This window comes from Pleurodeles waltl, chromosome 10, assembly GCF_031143425.1.
Source record: "Pleurodeles waltl isolate 20211129_DDA chromosome 10, aPleWal1.hap1.20221129, whole genome shotgun sequence".
NCBI lineage: Eukaryota > Metazoa > Chordata > Amphibia > Caudata > Salamandridae > Pleurodeles > Pleurodeles waltl.
In genome coordinates, this window is record NC_090449.1 from 56,441,673 (window position 1) to 56,460,557 (window position 18,885).

Consider the following 18,885-nt stretch of genomic DNA (forward strand, 5'->3'; position numbering starts at 1 on the left):
GAATTACATCACCACAAAAAGAAAACTCGGCTACACATGATGACTGCCCATGCCATCTATATCTGATAGAGACTTCTAGTTGCAGATTCCTTACCTTGGAATTTTCCCCCACGTGCAGACTGGATCTAGAGATTTTTTCTTTGAGCAATACCCTTGTGCGTTGGTAGGTGGCGTCGGTCGACTTTGCGGGCGTCGTTGGCATCGTAGTTGCCGTGATGACGTCGGGAGTAGTACATAGGCGCCTCTTCCGCGCAGTGACATCAGTTCTTTTCTTTCCGCACACGCGCTGATCCGGAGAGAGCTACCCTTGGTCAATTTTTGACCGACTTTGACTCTTATATCAACTTTTTGTAGGTTTATGGTGTATCGAGGGATGACCCCGAAGACCGGCTTCAAACCGTGCGAGGACTGTCACTGCATGATGTCAGGGATGGATCCGCATCGGGTCTGTTTGTGGTGCCTGGACTGCCACCACGACCCCGAGTCATGCTCTGAGTGCCAGACCATGCACCTGAAGGCTTTGAGGGAGCTGCCCCTCAAGCTTATGGCAGCCTAGCGCTTGACTCCGCGTACATCGCGGTCTAGCTCGAGGGGAAGGTCTCGAGACCGGTCGCGGAGCCACCACCACTCATCTTCCTCTAAATCTTCGGGTCATGGTAAGAAGAAGAAGAAGTCAGAGATCCCGTCATCCTTTGACTTTGCCCAGTCACTCAGCTGATGCGACGCCTCAGGAGCGTCAATGCTCGAGGCCTCCATCTTCAGAGTTTGCTTCTGGGTCTGCTCCACACCGCCCTGAGTTTCTGGGAACCGGGGCAACCCATGTCCAATAAAAGGCATTTTATGAGGCCATGTGCCTGATTTTTGGGCAGTCCGACCCTGCTACGCACCTTCGGGCCCAAGGGGTTCAGTCAGAGGGGCCTTCAGGTTCCACACGGGTGGCTCCGGTCATGGAAGTCCCCTCCGGATCTGCTCTCGGATCCGCGCCGGTCATACCATTGAGACCTTCTCCGGTGCTGGTTCGATTGTCAACGCTCCCGACTTCAGTGGTGCCCACCATCGACGTCGACCCAGTCGTGATCCCTGACAACTTGGAGTCAGACCGGCGTCAGCCAACTCCGCCTCCTTCGATGGGGCCTATTCACCCCAGGTTGGATTCTGACCCTTATTCTTAAGGGGTTAAAATTCTGTGAAGGATTGGGGGGGTCCCTGGACCCTTATGGAATACCAGGATGACCCTAACTTGGACGGGGGCACATGAGTTGGATGAGACCAGTGGCCTGGATACCTCTCCAGACGCTGGTATGCTGTCTCCTCCTACCGTAGGTACGGCAGAGAGCAACTTATTCCATGGTGGTCAGTAGGACGGCTGAGGTCCGTCCTCAGCCTTGAGCTGCTTACTGTTCAGGTCCGGTCCAGTCTACTCATGGAGGTGCTTCAACCAGGGTCTTCCACATCTGAGCCTCTTCTTCTATTCAATGAAGCCCTCACTAATGTCCTTTTGGGTACTTGGTCCAAACCCAACACAGGGGCTCCTGTGAACAGGGCTATTGCATGCCTCCATCGACCCGCCCTAAATGACCCTAAATTTCTGTCCCAACACCCAGTGCCTGCGAGCCTTGTCATCCAGGCATCCTCATCCTCTGGAGCATTCCCTTCCACACCTCCGGATAGGGAATCAAAAAGGCTGGAACAATTTGGTAAGAAGATGTTTTCTTTCTCCAGTCTCAAGCTGCAGTCAGTGTACACTGCTTGCCTTTTGTGCCGCTATACCCACTCTCTGTGGGATACGGTCGCGCAAGTTCTGCAGCAGATACCAGAGGAGGCCCATGCTATTGTCTCCCAAGCTGTCACCGATGGGAGAGACATGGCAAAGTTCACTATCAGATGTGGGCTGGACACAACAGACTCTCTAGGTACATCAGTTGCAACGACTGTGGCCTTGATGGACCACACCTTGTTACGTACATCTGGTTTCTCAGGGGATGTCCATCAGACTCTTATGGACATGCCCTTTGATGGCTCCCGTCTCTTTGGAGACAAGGGGGACTCTGCTATGGAGCGGTTCAAGGACTCCCGGGCTACGGCTCGGTCCCTCGGCCTTTCCACTGCCCTTCATCCCCAACAGTCCGCCTTTCACCCATTTCGTGGCCACAGAAGGGGCTCCCTGTCGTGTCCCTTTCCCAGCCTCTGTGCCACCCACGATGTTCAGCCGCTGCTTGGCTGGGGACGCGGAATCCCATGTGGTCGTGGGACAGGGAACCAGAGGTCTGCCCAGTCCACCCCTGCCCCTGATTCGGCCTCCAAACCCTCCTAGTCAGTCCCCTCACTCTGGTCAAGTTGGCGGCAGGATTTACCATCACCTGCCCCACTGGTAATCCATCACTACAGAGAGGTGGGTTTTGCAGATCGTTCGAAGGGGCTACTCCCTCCCCTTCAAATCTGCCCCAATGCCTCCATCAGTCAGCCGTATACTGGAGGATCATTTGGCACTTCTCCGCCAGGAAGTTGCAGCTCTCTCGGCCAGGGGAGCCATAGAGAGGGTCCCTGCGCAAGAAGTAGGTCGTGGTTGTTATTCCCGCTACTTTCTGGTGTCCAAAAAAGACAAGGGCTTACATCCTATCCTAGACCTCCGGGACATCAATCTCTTCCTCAGGAATGAGAAAGTCAAAAGTCCTGTCTGCTTTGGACCCAGAAGACTGGATGGTAGCGTTAGACTTGCAAGATGATTATTTCCATATTCCCATCCTGCCTGCCCACAGACGTTACCTACGATTCGTGGTAGGTCACAAGCACTTTCAATTTACTGTGCTTCCCTTCGGCCTTACCAGTGTTCACAAAAGTGATGGCGTGGTTGCAGGTCATCTGCACAGGTTGGGGCCTTCAGTCTTCCCCTACCTCGACGACTGTCTGTTGAAGGCGAACTCCCCCTAGAAAGTAGTCTTCCATGATCAGACTACTGCGAACCTCCTACACACACTTGAGTTCACTTATCAACGTGCTGAAGTCACACCTGACTCCCTCTCAGATGCTTCCTTTCATCAGAGCCGCTCTGGACACAGTGCCGTTTCGGGCCTATCCTCCTGAAAAGTGAGTCCAGGACATTCAGGCTATGATTCCGATCTTTCAGCCTCTATCTTGGGTTTCGTTTAGACTGCCTCGTGGCCTCCTGTATCCTCCTGTATCCTGCTAGTGACACGTGCCAGGTGGCATATGCGGGTTCTGCAGTGGGACTTGAAGTTCCAGTGGGCGCAGCATCGGGGAAATCTTTGCGACATGGTCCACATCTCGGAAGAGACTGCGAAAGGCCTGCCGTGGTGGCTTTCAAATCCACATTCGGTCAACGGCAGATCATTTTCCCTTCCCCAACCAAATCTATCCATAGTGGCAGACGTGTGACTTGGGAGAGGTGGAGATCAGAGGCCTCTGGTCTCCGGCGGAGTCTGGGCTCCATATCAGTCTTCTGGAGCTTCGGCCTTGAAAGCATTCCTTCTCTCTCTCAAAGGGAAAGTAGTGCAAGTGTTCACGGACAACACTACCACCATGTGGTACTGCAAAAAAACAGGGTGGAGTAGGGTCCTGGACCCTTTGTCAGGAGGCGCTACGCCTCTGGACATGGCTTGCTCCCTGAACACCAGAGCAGACAAACTCAGCTGTTGATGCATAGCCGATCACGAATAGCGTCACCTTCATGTGGTGGCGCAAGGTCTTTCAGCAGTGGGGAGAGCCTTGGTTAGATCTGTTCGCCTCCGCAGAGAATGCACAATGTCAGCTGTTTTGCATGTTGGAGTTTCAAGGCGGCACTCGCTCGGAGACCCTTTTAGTCTTGAGTGGAACTCTAGCCTCCTTTACGTCTTTCCACCTATACCACTTCTGCCCAGAGTTCTCAAGAAGATCAGGAGCAACCGGGCCCAAGTCATCTTGGTGGCTCCGGACTGGGCACAGAGAGTGTGGTATCCAGAGCTATTGAGCATTGCCACCGATCTTCCACTCAGACTGCCCCTTCGGAAAGATCTTCTGTTGCAGCAGAAGTGGACGGTTCTCCACCCAAACCTGTCCAATCTCAGGTTGTTGTTGACTATATGTGACAGTTGCAAATGGTCATGGTTTCATCCATGCAAAACTTCGGAGAGGTTGTTCAGACTGTTCTGCAGATATCAAAGTCAGTGTGCACTTTGCAAGAACTGTACATTATCTTTGACAGTTATCTTGAACTGTGAGAGAATCAGACGAATGTCTACAAGTTGAAAAATTGACCTTGCCTGCATAAAAAATTCGACACCCATACCTGTGTAACTTGATAAATTCTGGTCATCAACATTGAACAAGATGAACTTGGAGATGTTAACTCGCCAAAACATTGCTTTGCTTCAGTGAACACTGAATTTCCAGTTATTGCAAGTGGAATGATTGTCATTGAGTAGTTTATGCCTCCAGAGCGATATTCAAAGGCTACGGGCTGTATTGTTCAAGAACTTAACAGCAAACTGGAAGAAGTTGACCTTCGTGTTGTGCCACATGTTGAGTGGGCTGTTCGAAATGGTTCCAATTGAGTCATTGTACTGTCAGATGAAACAGATGTTATTATTGTGCTACTTAGATATGTAGCAGTGTTCATAAGTCAAGGATTGTCCGTGTTATGGATATGTTATAGAACAAGTGAGAAAATACACTTAATCCTGCTTCATATTCTGTACAAGCAACGTGACCCAGAGATGCCCAGTGTTCTTATCAAGGCACATTTTCTTACGGGGATGACACTATGAGCAACATTGAAACAAAGCTTGGAGCTTTAACTGATGAACCTGTGAAGTTTCTAAAAGCATTTGCTGTGACAGAAGAAGAATGTGACTTTAAAGACGTAGAATAATACCTTGCGCGTTTGTGGAAAACGAGTTCTGACTGTCACACAATTGACGATATTCGTTACAGTGAGTTCAAGAGGTCAGCCCTGCTAAGTGACCTTCAACCGACATCATATTCTGTATGTGGGCATATTAAAAGAATGTTATACTTCTTGAGAAGATGTGTAAATGTTTTGGATCATGCATATGTAGTGAAAGATCCATGTGAATTTGGTTTGGAAGATATTGATGGGTGCTAAAACCTACGAAATTTCCAAAGCCTCTGCCCACTGAACTTAATAAAGTGAACTATGAAAATGTGTCTAAAAGAGGAGTGTTAAACATAATTTTTTTCATATTAAAATCGTAAACATTGTTTGGTGTACACATAAAAGGATTAAAAACCATTATTTCTTTAAATTCTATATATGTCTCTTCTTCCTCTATTGTAGCCGCCATTTTGGAAAATGGCGGAAGGGTTGCTCTGAGGAGTTATTTTCTGTCTCTATAAGACCTCTTGGCCCCCAAAACCTGTTATGACGCCAAGATGAAGTATATAGGTCTCATGGTTCCTGAAATATTACATCATCACTGCAACACATCCACCATTTTTAAGTTGAGCGCAAGCACTTTGACCATTTGTAAGAATTGTGGGCTTTTAACCACACCCACCTCACGCCTATCACTTTCACTTGTTCATGGGCTTGCCTTTCAAAAATCACTTGATGTAATTGGTAATTGCTTTACGTTTGTCCTGCCATGAGGCTGTTTTTGTCCCGCCTTGAGGCTGTTTTTGTCACGCCATGCAGACTGCCCCTTTTACATGGATTATTGCACGATTGCTGATATACTTCAGCCTGGGCAAACTATTTCTTTTTTCTCTCCCTTTAGGGCTGCATGGCGGCCATGGTGCTCACAGCGTGAACAGGCACAACAGTGCGAATTCCAAGGTGGTATTGGAGTGCTGGTCACATTGTTCAGTTACTTGATCAGTAATTTCCTATGGCTCTCCCCTTGAAATTGGTGAATGCTTTATGTAAAACAGAAATCCTCAAAGCGAAAGCAGCTCTCCTAGCTCAGCAGGAGAGCTAATACTACAATATTAATTGCCCTTGGGAAAACTCAACCCATAATGCTTTGCAGGGCATTACTTTTACAAAACATTTTTGCTCATAACTCAGCCTGTGGTGGTCCTAAGACAATGGAACCACCGCCAAAACATGCATGAGAACGTGCTCTTTTTGTCTGGCTCATCTTTGGTCCCCCACTAGAGTTAGTGGGGAACCCAAAAAGATTAACCCTTCCCACCATTCAGTGTCTGTTTAAACTATCTCATGGCTGGAACGTTTGTTTTACAGCTGGAAATAGTTTGTGTTTTAAGGCCCTTCTTTGTAATATCATCGCTGTAGGCCTGCTACTTCTGAATATATGTAATGCACTATGCCCTCTAGGGGCTAAATATATATGGTTAAATTGCATTATTTATTACCATTTTCTTTTTGTGTGGTTATTCCCTCTAGTGGCTAACTATATAGTTACATGACCATGTTTCTTACAAATGTTATTTTCATATTGTTGTTCTCTAGGAGTTGTTCTAAGCATTACAGTCATGTCAGCATACTAAAATATTTGTGGCACAGAACTTGCCCCATAATATTATGGTGCCCTCTAGGGGCTATTTTGAGCATTACAGTCTAATGCCAAAAGTTTTTTTCTGATAAAGGTTTATATGATAATTGTATATGTTTTAATCTCTCCTTATCACTATTATGTCCATAATTCAGGCCAACTTACTTCCTAACATTCTTATTACACCATGACTGTTTGAACACTTTTGATATTTTTGGGTGACCCTTCTAGTTTATTATTCCTCTGTGGCTGTCTTGTGTCTTTTTTGAGGAATTGTGTTAGCCAGCCAGCAACGTTGATAGTGGGGTGGTGAATGTGGTATACTATTGCAATTATCATGGCAGATTTAAATTAGGATGCTAAATGGCAATATTTTCATTTTTGCTGCAGATAGAGGAAGAAGGTAAATGCAAGTACTTTAGTTATTTGCAGGGCTACTGGAATTATGTGCCAGGAAAAGATGAAATTTTGAGGCCGGGTTGACCAATTTATGTGGCAAGAAAAGTCCAGTTATGAATTTACAATAACAATAGCTCTAACTCAGGCAAATGCAAGACCTATTGCATTGCAAATTCTTGTTAAAAATGATGTCCAGAAAAATTGGCCTGGATCAGCAGTGTCTGCCCAAGCTAATGATCCAAAAATACAAATCAAAAATTATAATCTCTGGACAACATTTTTTATGGAGGGCCAGGATTAAAAAGGAACAGGAGGAGTTCTACGAGCTTGAGGAAGTCGAAGAAGTGGCAGTGTTCGACAAACAAAGTCAGTTTGAGGACACAAAGCAATAATGTGATGCTGAGTCTTCAGAAGAAGGGGTAGACAGCTATCCCTTGAGGACCTCACCACCCTATGATCCATCCTTTTACAACAGCCTCATTGAAAGGGCTGTAGACACCTGTGGGGTGCAGGTAGAAGAGGAGAAGGAGGAAGCATGCTTCCTACTGGAGACATTGATGCCTTTACAAAAGGCGAATCTCTACCTACTGATGCACTCTAGCATCCTCGACCAGGGAAAAGCGGCCTTTCTTGAACCGGACACTGGAAGAATTATAATGCCTTTAGTGGAGTAAAAATACAAACATTCCACTCTGGACACCAAATATATTAAGAGCAACGTCCCTGCAGATTCAATAATTGTTTCCACCATAAGGAAAAGAAACAATGCCCCTACATGAACAGTGCCTCCACTAGAGAGAGAAAGCTAGAGGCTTGACTTGGTGGGAAGGAAAATGGAGAGAGAGAAGCAGCCACACAGTGGAGGATAGCGAACTCCAACACGCTTCTTAACTGCTACGGACACCAGCAATGGGACGAGATAGAGGTCCTAATGCAGAACCTGCCTGAGGAGGAGTATTGCAATGGCTAAGACAGTGATCCAGTAAGGCAAAAATATTGCCAAAACCTGTCTTAATTCTGCCCTGGACACAGGAGACAGCCAGTAGGCAGATGTGTACTGGGACAACACGCAGGAGACGTTCCTGGCTCAGGGTATTAGGATTCAAAACAGAGGTACAGCCTCAATTATCAACATGTCCTTTACAAGCGACACTCTATTTGGGCATGCATAGATGATACCCTACAACAGATAAAGGACAGTGACACTGCAAAGGCCATGGGGGCAGTCCAGATTGGAGGATCCTTCAGGAGAGGAGGGGCGCGAATAGAAGGCCCACAGGCAGCGCAGCATTCACACCAGTGCAGCAGCTTCAAAGGCATCATGCACCAAAACTCGCAACAAATGAAACGTCATCAATGGCAACAGCGGCGAGGCAGTCCTTTTGGAGGGGCAAAAACAAGAGGAAGTGGCCAACCTCCCAGAGGGGGAGGATCAACAGGCAAGTGACTCGTTCATCACCCAGTCCTCCCCATGTGGATAGGGGATTCCAAAAGGAGTGGAGGACAATTACATCAGACAACTGGATTTTAAACAAAATACGTGATGGATCTCGTAAAGAACTTATCAAGACACCTTCATACATACCCCAAAGACAAAAAGCTTCAAGGGACAGGAAATCACTCAGAAAGGAGGTCAAAGAGCTCTTTCAAAAGAGGGCCATAGAAAAGGTTCCCCCATGGGAAGCAGGCAGTAGGCTCTACTACACATACTTTCTGCTGCCTAAGACTCAGCGCCTGATTTAGATCTTGGCGGAGGGAAATACTGTGTCACAAATGTGAAAGATATCCCGTCTGCTGTATTACGATCCCCATAGGGTAGAATGGGATCGTAATATGGCGGACGGGATACCATCACATTTTTGACTGAATAATCCCTCCAACCAAGATCTAAATCAGGCCCTTAACACTAAGACCAACTCTAGACCGCCGATTTCTAAACCAGTTCACACAAACTCAACACTTGACAAGACTGCAATGCGATTATATGGCCGACTTAGATCCACAGGATGCCTACCTGCACGTACCTAGGAACCAAAGACACAAAAAGTAACTCAAATTCATTCTAGATGGTGAAGTACCCGTTCAGGATGTTGCCCTTTGGAATTAAATCGGCACCAAGAGTATTCAGAGTGTCTAGCAGCAGTAGCAGCCCAACTAAGAAGACCAGGAATCCATGTCTACCTGTACCTAAACGATTAGCTAGTAAAATCACAATCAAAAGAAAAATTCCATAAGGACATGCAAGTACTGATTGCAACAATGCAACACCTTGGATTCACAATAAAGCACAACCAGAACATCTGAAAATGTTATTTTTTGCAACCATAAACTCAAGGACAACACAAGCATATCCAGTCCAGAGAGCTGAGGCAATTACAGAACACATTTGCCTTTACCAGAGGGGTCAGTCTCTGACAGTAAGGACTGTCATGAAGCTGATGGGCATGATGACATCATGTATACTACTCATACTGCATGCAAGATTGCATATGGGCACCATTCAGGAATGGATCTGCAGTGGATGATTACAAGCAGTATGTACTAATCCAAACTGAGAACACAGCAACCATGTTCTACCTCAGCAAGCAGGGGGGAACATGGTCCTTTACTCTGTCCAAACTAGCTCAGGAGATATGGAGGACAATTCAAAGACAAATCACACTACAGGCTGTTCACCTACCAGGGAAACAAAACACGAAGGCAGACAGACTAAGCAAGCAGGACAGCACCTCCCATGAATGGGAGATGAAACAGGAGTTACTGGAAATCAGTTTGAATATTTAGCTCACACCAAACATAGATCTCTTTGCAAGCCCAAAAAATGCCAAGTCTTTTTTTTCAGTTTCCCACACCACCAATCGCAAGGGAATGCCCTCTCAATGAACTGGTCAGGGAAATTTGCATTAGACTGTGGGATAACCTACGCATCGCTAAAGGTACATCAAAATGCAGTCTCTTCCCACTTCCACTGGTGAAAAGATTATTTGAGGGTTCTTAGAGAGCTGCACTGCTAAGAATGATACCAACTCCATTGGGGAACCTAAACACCGTACAAACACAATTGATAGCAGAGCGTTTTGAACCTATGCACAGCACTGATTTAAATTCTAACCCTGAAATCAATCTTTCTAATAGCAATCACATCCCTGCACAGAGTCAGCGAGCTACAAGGACTGGCAATACAGGAGCCACACCTGCAAATCCACAAGTACAAGGTGGTCCTAGAAACAAATCCAAAGTTCCTACCAAATGTAGTAACACAGTTCCACGTAAACCAAAGCATACAACTACCAGATTTCTTTCAAGAGCCAAAGACAGGCCGAAAGAGCTCTTCATACACTGGACATGTGGAGGGCACTAATATACTACCTACAGAAAACAGAAGGTTTTTTTAAGTAAAAACAAATATTTGTCCTTTGCCAGAGCAAGCAAGGGATCACCAGTGACCAAGGAAACTATTGCACAATGGATAGTGGAGAATAAACAAACTTGCACACCAGAGCGAGAAAGACATTACCTGTGCGCCCCAGAGCGAACTTAACCAGGAAGAAGGGCGCAACACGAAATGGTTACTTACCAGTAGTTGTAGTTTTGCAGCTTGCAGAATTTTCTAGATTCACCAGAAATGGGAGATGAAGCAAAGAGGTGGGAAGAACAATATAAAAAATGGATGGTGAAAAGAACAGAGGAAAAGAAAAAAGAATCTGAAGATAGCAATCACACACTTGAACTTTTGGCGCCGTCTGATGTCATACAAGTGATGGACTTACCAACAAATGGTGGTCGACAATGCTCACAAAAAAAAGGTAAAACAGAAACAAGTATATTTCCGAACCCAACCACTAGATGGCAGAATAATGCACAGCATGTGAGTCTAGAAAGTTCTTAAAGCTGTGAACCTACTAATGATAAGTAACTATTTCGTTATATAGGGCTCTGTGGGACTATAAAAGATTATCTGATGTTGGTAAATTAACTATTATGGTAACTGCATCCAACAGGCCACTAATAAAACGAACTAAATTCAATAATTTTAACAGTTTACCATTCTCAGACATCGGCACGTCAATATGTCTGTCCTCTCAAACTCTATGCAACAATCTTTCAATTTTTTTTAAAAAGTCAAAATTGCTCATGTTGTCAAAAATCCTAAACCATTGTGTGCCCTTATACCCTTTACTCTAGCTTGCTCCTCTGCTAAAACGCAATTCATCAACTTCTCTCCTACTGTGGAGGACACCGTAAAACTATCTCCCTATCTTTTGGTTTGCTTGTTTGATCCCGGTCAGCTGAATGAAGGTGCATTTCTAAACGTTGGTTGAAAGCCCTAGTCATGCCTCTTTTAAAAGAAGTGCATAGCAGATTCTAGTATGTTAACTCATTACAGACCTATTTCCGTTCTTTCTGCCTCATTTAAGATCTTTTAATCCTTAGCTAACTCTAATCTTTCTGCATATTTTGAGTCCTCTCATTGTTTATATGCTCGGCAGTCAGGTTTTCCCCTTCTCTCAGAGATAAGACAGTCCTTTTTTATATCGCTTAATGGAATCCACATGCAACTACATGCTGGTTACGACGCTGCCCTCCTACTGTATCTTTCTGCTGCTTTTGACACTATCCCATTCCATTCTCATTGCCCGATTGGCAAAGGTACGGTTGGGAGGCCCGGTCTTGGCCACTGTGGCATCCACACTGGAGTACTCCAACTTTGTATTCCTCTGCCTACCTTACTATCTTCTCAATCGCCTTCAGATTATTCAAAATGCAGGTGCTCGTCTTTACTTTGAGCATCTATAAATTCTGCTGTGTCTCATCCTTAAGGCCACCCACAACCCAAGACTTTCCCCACCCCTGCCTTTCCCCCCACACACATCCACACTGTAAGCCTTGGCTTCCATTAACAAACATTTGTTTAAGGCACTCTTAATTGTCTTCACATTCCTCACATTTTGAAAGCGAGGCAAAACAGTAGGTCATTCTGTTAACTTTCAGAGCATCTAACAATTTGCCCCTTATCTCCCAGCCATGCTCTACCACTGCCCTAAGTAGTTTCAGAAAACTTCACAAAACCCATATATTTTAAGTTAATCCCCTCTATTAATATACTTGCTTTCCTACTGCTTTTGTCTGCTTATTGCTTGGATGCCCATTTTTGGGTAACTACGATATCTACAAATGTCTGAATCCATAAATCAGTCTTCAGCCTCCAGACATAGAAATGCAGGCCGTACACGTCCACTGCCTGGGGAAAGCAGTATTCAACCTCCACCTTTTTCCATGTTAAACCAGAGGCACAATGTTGGTAATTTTCCTGAGAGCCTAGAAAGAGTGGGCAGTTATTTCTTTAGCCTCCAGTTTTAACACAGCATTTTACTCCTGGATGCTGCTTCCTTTCACAGAGTAATGTACTGTATAGAGTAATGTGGCTGCTGTCGGACTTAGTGCCTGATTTGGAGTTCGGTGGATGGGTTACTCCGTAACAAACGTGACGAATTTCCCGTCTGCCGTATTACAAGTCCCATTGGATATAATGCGCTTTTAATATTGCCTGCAAGATATTTGTCACATTTGTGATGGAGTAACCCGGTCTGCCACACTCTAAATCAGACCCTTGGTTTGGGAGGTAGTCATCCAGGGTTTACTTGTAACGTCGAGCCTTACAGTTAGGGTAGCATAGTTAAAAACTATTGATAGCGCACGTTGGGGTCCGTCTCCCACTTTTGAAGTCCAAGATTTAGTAACCGGGTAGCAGAAGGTGAGCTGGTACGTGTTTTTTCTCATGCTTTTGATTATGGTCACTTTTTCCAGACTCCGAGAATGCAAAGGACACTCTAAATTGTAGGACCATCGTTTATTACTCTGTTCCCTTTGTTTCCCTCCTTCTGACTGGTTGGAAGTTCCAGGGGTTCAGCTATAGGCTTCTTGAGGCTTTGCTTCTCTTGTGAGATTTGAAATGTTTCATTAGTGTAAATTTGGAATCCAGGCCAGACCACAGACTTCAGTTGTGGACTCTAGTAGGGAACATTTTAGCAAAATATTCTGGGCTTGCATATCCAAGTGCTTGCTGTCTCTCTGTGTTTGCCGGGCTCCTGTAAGCCAGCTCAGTTTTTCCTACTAGAGGATGAGACTGTAGGCTTATTTCATGAGACGTTTAGTTGAATGTCTTTTTCTGGGCCAGCTATAGTTTGCTAACCAGCATAGAGATGATTAAACAAAAAGATTGTCAATGTCACAAATGGGAGTTGAGCACTGTATTTATTAAGAAGCCCCATATGCTCAATGCGAAAGCTACTGAAGGCAAATACAGGTAGTTGTGGGCAACTTTTGTTACTGCGTTCACCTTATGTTTGAAAGATAGTACATCCAGGGTAATAGAGGTGCTGCTTTAGATGTGCAAGGAATGGTCTACTAAAGGAAGTTCTAGCTGTTCATTAATAACGGTGCCATATCTGGACAAAATGGATTTAATAATTAATTTACTAGCTGACCTAGTTTTGCTTATTCATACCGATAAGCCTGGACTTCAACACACCAAAATGGCAGTGATAGCAGACGTGGCATCTAATACTCTTTGCCCTTTGGTTACATTATCGGGGGTCCTTCTTCTACCCAACATCCCCCTCTCTACACTGCTGTTTGCATCTGAGGGGGTAATGGAACATTAAAAAATTACGTTTAATTATGCTCCCATTCTCTTCTCACTTATCTAGAATGCACTTTCAATGTTTTTTTTGAATTATTATTTTATTTTTATTTTTAAACTATCTAAGCCTTAAGCACTGTTGTAGAGTGAAGGTAAGGGAATTCCAGGAGGTTGAGAAGGTTGGGCCAAGACTGGAAAAATCTAAGTTTGATTAGAAAGGGGGCATCTTGTGGAGATAGTTCTGCATAAGGCATCTCGTTTTGAAATAAATTCTCTGCTTAATGGGAAGCTATTGAAGATTCCTTTGTTTGTTTTTTTGTTTGACACATCAATTTAATAAGCTGTAAAACCTGCATAAAAGGCATTGTACAAATAATTTCTAGAATTGACTGCCTCCTTTACAGCCGAGACCCTGCGCTCCAGCGTTAGTAGTGTCATTAAAGGGTAGAGCATTTGCTGTTCAATATAACAGTTCCTTACCACCATGCAGACCTGGGCATGCAGCAAAAGATTGTCTTCAAAGGTGAGACATAGGTCTTTTTACCTTCTGACCTACCAAATATTGTTCAATCGATAATTTCTAATGTGCGTCTAATCACCCGTAGGGTCTCAAGGCGCTGTTTGCGGGCCTGCTACTCAATCAGAGATCCAGGTCTTGAGGTCCCTCCTGAAGTGCTTCAGTGATGCGGTCTCTCTGAGTTTGAGAGGTAGCGTGTTGCAAGTCCTGGCTGCATGGTAGGAGAAGGATCTTCCTGCTGTGCCTTTCCATGTCTTGGGGACGGTTGCAAGAGATGTTGATTGAAAATGGTAGAAATAGGAAACAATGATTTAGTTCTCCTTTGTGTCCCAAAAAATAATGTACTCTATTTTGGAATTTTTGAGCTATACATAATTCACACTTGTCCAAGATTCCTCATTCCTTTGTTTGGATCTGAAACTATAGAAAGTAAGTATACTATAAAAACTGAATAGAGCTTTCAGATCCATGTTCATTTTTTGCTCCAGGTTCTGCCTTCATGACTGATGAGGCCAAAGGTAGCACTAGCAGTTCAGTGTCTACCAAAGGACACGCCTGTGGAGGCAGGTGCTATTCTAACTAACATCCCGGACTGTAAATGCGTCACTTCCCCTTATTGTGGACCGTCAACACAGAATTGGGGATGTCACTCAAAAGATTTGAGGATGCTGCAGTAGAGTTGACTTTTCTACTCTCCGCCCCCTCCCAAATGTACTAATAACAGGACCATTTGCATCGAACTAGAGCAGAGAGGCAGTAAGCATCTGGGGTTTCTTGAGGCTCTAAGCATCCTGGGGGTCAGTCCGGCTGCCAGAGAAAAGTTTTCCAAAGAGGTTGTGAGGTTTACGTTCTATGGATGAAAAACCTCCCACTAATACTTGTACTTCAGTGCCCTTGATTTTAAGTAATATCTTGAAGCACTCTTACCTTCCCTTAACTTGCAGAGTACACATTTTAAAGGCTTCAAGATCAGGCTTTTTCACCTAAACTGGTTGACCTTGGTTCCAAAACCTGATTTAATAGATTCTGCACCTTCTGGCAAAACTATTTTGAAACCTCAAGGAAAATGTATAACACTGAGGAATGTAATGGAAAAAAAGTTTGTTTTTTTGCCAGCTCGGATAACAGCCCTTCTGAAATTGGTTTGAATTCTGTTCCTGACATTAACATTTACTTTTGCGGATGTTGAAACATGTTTTCTGAAAATGATGTGCTGCTATTTAGCTTGTCACAGGAAAACCTTTTTTCCTCTTAGGGTCCAGTCCTGTCTTCCAGTCAACAACTACTCTGCAAGTTTAATCTACTTAAAACTCAAACAAGCTAGGAAACTGTTAAAAGTAAATGTTAGTCTTTGTAGCTCAAACAAGAAACTTTCCCATTTTACTTTATTCCACACTGAAGTAACTTTACACATCTTTACACTTTTGATCAAATGAGGATTTTATGTAACAGATTTCGGTCTTTCCAATTAGCATTCAGATGTGTATTTTTTTTTTGTTGATGTCCACAGTGAATATGTTTGTAGATTAAATTCTTCCTCTCTACTTCGTCTTGTGGGAGTATTTGCTAGCGTAGATGCAGTGGAAGGGATTTCATAAGAAGGACCTTGTACCAGAGGTTTTTATTCCACAATGTTTGTATGTTGACATGCAGAGAAATGGGTTATCTTGGAAGTTGCTTTGCTTGTCTCATCGGGAGCAACTGCTTTGCAAAATGCTTGACGTAATGTCCGAAACAGTGTTTAGAACTTGGCTCATTAGTAGCAGGGGCCAAGTAGGATCTTCTATCCAGGACTGACTTAGTGAGGTTGTTTCAGGCTGAGAATGAGGCTCACTGAGTAGGTATATTCTCAGTGCTCCATTAGTTTTTAATGAGGTTTGCACCACATGCCTCCCAAAAGCTTACCCTGGTTGCTAAGCGGTCACCTTAACTATGCTCTGCAGTTTCTGTAGGCTCTACATATTCTGCTACTTGGGTTTTAAAGTGTGACAGCATGCTCAAAATCAAGTGCTCAGTTAGACTAAACCATGCTTAAGATAATATAACCTCTTTTTACTGCCAGCCTTTCATAGTTTCATGTGCTTGAAAATCGTGCTACACTCTTGACAAACAGTGGATCATAGGGATAAGGACAAGAGTAAGAACATTTTACTCAACATGGTAATGTTTGCAAGATTTGGTCCAGGTGTCTGTTCTTTCATACAAGCCACTTGGAATCCCTGCTGTTTGAGTGTATTAACGTCCCATGGAGGGAAGAGAAAGCCAAAGTGTAAGAACATGCTGTGGGGGACAGAGAACATGTACTTGCATTATGTGCTATGTGCTAAACATGCCAGTGACGTAATAAGGAAGATATCAAGGTGAGTTACTTGTTCTGTCTGGATCACTTGCTAAGAATTAGTCTTGTTCATCTTTCTGTCATCTTCTCTCTTTCTTTAAGTAGATGCAGCAGAACAGCCACTTTTGTTTTCCATGGACTCCTTGGATTTAGCCTGACAAACATACTGTCATTTTATTTCCTGTATGAGTTACTTTTCTTTTCTTGCTTTCTGGCAGGAAGACGCGTCATGTGAACATCCTGCTTTTCATGGGCTTTATGACAAAGCCCAACTTTGCCATCATCACACAGTGGTGTGAAGGAAGCAGCCTGTACCACCACCTACATGTGAATGAGACACGCTTTGACATGTTTCAACTCATCGACGTTGCGCGGCAAACAGCTCAGGGAATGGAGTAAGTAGCAGCCTTTTTATATCTTGTGCCTTTATGTTTGTATAACCAACCTAAAACCTACCTGCTGTGTATCAGCCGCTCTGAGAAGTTCCAGCAGTGAGACAGCAAATGGCAGCAGCCAATGAGGCCTCCTTCCCATATTCACCTTACATGATCAGTTGGAGGATTCTGAATTTCCTGCCCAACTCTGTGTTGTTCAAACTCTTAACTCTGTGCTTGATTCTAAAGAAAGGTTTCCCTGGGGAAGGTTGCCCACTTCCTTCACACTGTCTGTTTTACAATATTGAGTTCACAGTGTTATTCTTCATGCCTTTGTCCAGTGTCCCATTTTGGGCACAGATGTGTCTCTACCTATTCTCACCTTACAGTAAAGCATGTCGCATGACCTCCTTCTAACCATTGTGCCTTGTATGCAATGGCAATTCTTCCCCTGATCATCATGCTTAATAAAATATTCATGTAAAGTATTCTTCATCCCCTTCCTGTATCAAACCTCCTTAAAAATTCACAGCACACTTTCACTTTCCTCCTTATGAAAAGGTGTATTTGAAACAATTGCAGCTCTCACTTCCCCACCTTAATAATAGACGTTTTTGTGCAGAGAACATTCTCACCCTGCCCCCGAGTAATCAGCTCATCAGGTTTTTATGTACTTATTCCTTTTTTTCTCTAACAATTCTTCATTAAAACATATCACTGTTCTGTGTCTATGACAAATAAAGTTATCATGCAAAATGTTGTTTTCAAATGTGTATGGCAACACCACAAAATAAAATGATGGACTGAGTGCTAAAACTTTTCACTCGCCCCCAGTCACAGATCTGGGTTTAATCCATCGTTATTTTGCTCTCCACGTCACCCTGGTTTGGACCCAGCCATAAGCAAATCAGTCTTGACTCTGTTCCAAATAGGAACAGTCCAGCCCGAGCTGCCAGGCTGGGTCCTCCCTGGCCACTAAGGGCGCACAAGGCAACATCACAAAATAAAATGATGGACGAAGTGTTGAAACTGTTCAACACTCACCCTCAGTCACAGATCTGGGTTTAATCCATTGTTGGTTTGGTCACCGCGTCATCCCAGTTTGGACCCAGTCATATGCAAAACGATCCATCCATCGTCCTTTTATGTTCAAATTTATATGAATTGTTTATGTAATGAATTTTATTTGTAGGCCACTTCAGACAGTTCAGAATGTTAGTCATAGATGGTAAACAGCAGAGAAAGAAGTCCATAATAGACAAAAGTATAAAATGAGGTTAAAAAAACAAACAAATTTTAGGATGGCACCTATCTCAGTTTATTTAAAGATTAAATACCTCTTGTCGTGTTTTAATAATATATTTGATGACATAGAGTGTATTTAAATACAGTCTGGATTTTAATTCTCAAATCAACTACTTCACCAATCTCTGCAAAGAGCGAATAAAGGCATAAAAGATTTTACTGTCCCTCAACGGTTCCGAGAAACAGGAAATGTTTAGGAAAGCCTTCCAAATTATTTTCTGTCATACTAGGATGCTTTAAGATTTTCTAAATAGAATCGTCTTATTTATTTAGGTTTTAACAGGTCGCTGCATGCGTCCTTCTTGTTACTTCAGTGTTTTAGGTGGAATACCCAAGAGGTCCAAACTCAGTCTAGTGCTGTCAGTGAAGGGAAGGTTGCATTCCCATATTTTGTGCAGCACAATGTGTGGATATAAGTTTAAAGCGTGCTAGAACAGATCACTTCTGAGGCCTGCCTTGAAAAGTATTTAGTTTGGTTCAACTCTGTTCCTGGGTCATGGGAGTTCCACTGTTGGGGTCCCGGGATTCCTTGACATCTTTATTCAGTATCAAGCCACATAAAGCTGTAAGGTTGTGCAGTTTGCTGTTGGGTATGTATTAGATGTCCAGTTGCTACAGGGACCCTGGAACTCTGCCATGGTAATCCTTGTGCATGCCACAAATTAACTTTGACCTGTATTCTTGCTTCTATTAGAGCCAGTAAAGTGCTTTCCTGGTGGGTTTTAAGTGGTTGCACCACCACAGGTTGAGTTCGTCTTGGCATCTTGATTCTGTTGGGTCTTTCGATCAGCTTTCTGCGAGCACAGTGTAGGCGGTGCTATAAAAGTCTATGTGTATCA

The 18,885-nt window shown here is 44.0% G+C and overlaps 1 protein-coding gene across 2 annotated transcripts in view; it reads left to right on the forward strand.

The window, feature by feature from the left end:
• ARAF (A-Raf proto-oncogene, serine/threonine kinase) overlaps nucleotides 1–18,885 on the forward strand; it is a 163,826-nt gene that overhangs the window by 100,720 nt on the left and 44,221 nt on the right. For both annotated transcript variants that reach the window (XM_069209648.1, XM_069209647.1), the window contains exon 11: nucleotides 16,586–16,762. In XM_069209648.1, the coding sequence (XP_069065749.1) occupies nucleotides 16,586–16,762 (177 nt within the window). The remainder of the gene's footprint in view (nucleotides 1–16,585; nucleotides 16,763–18,885) is intronic.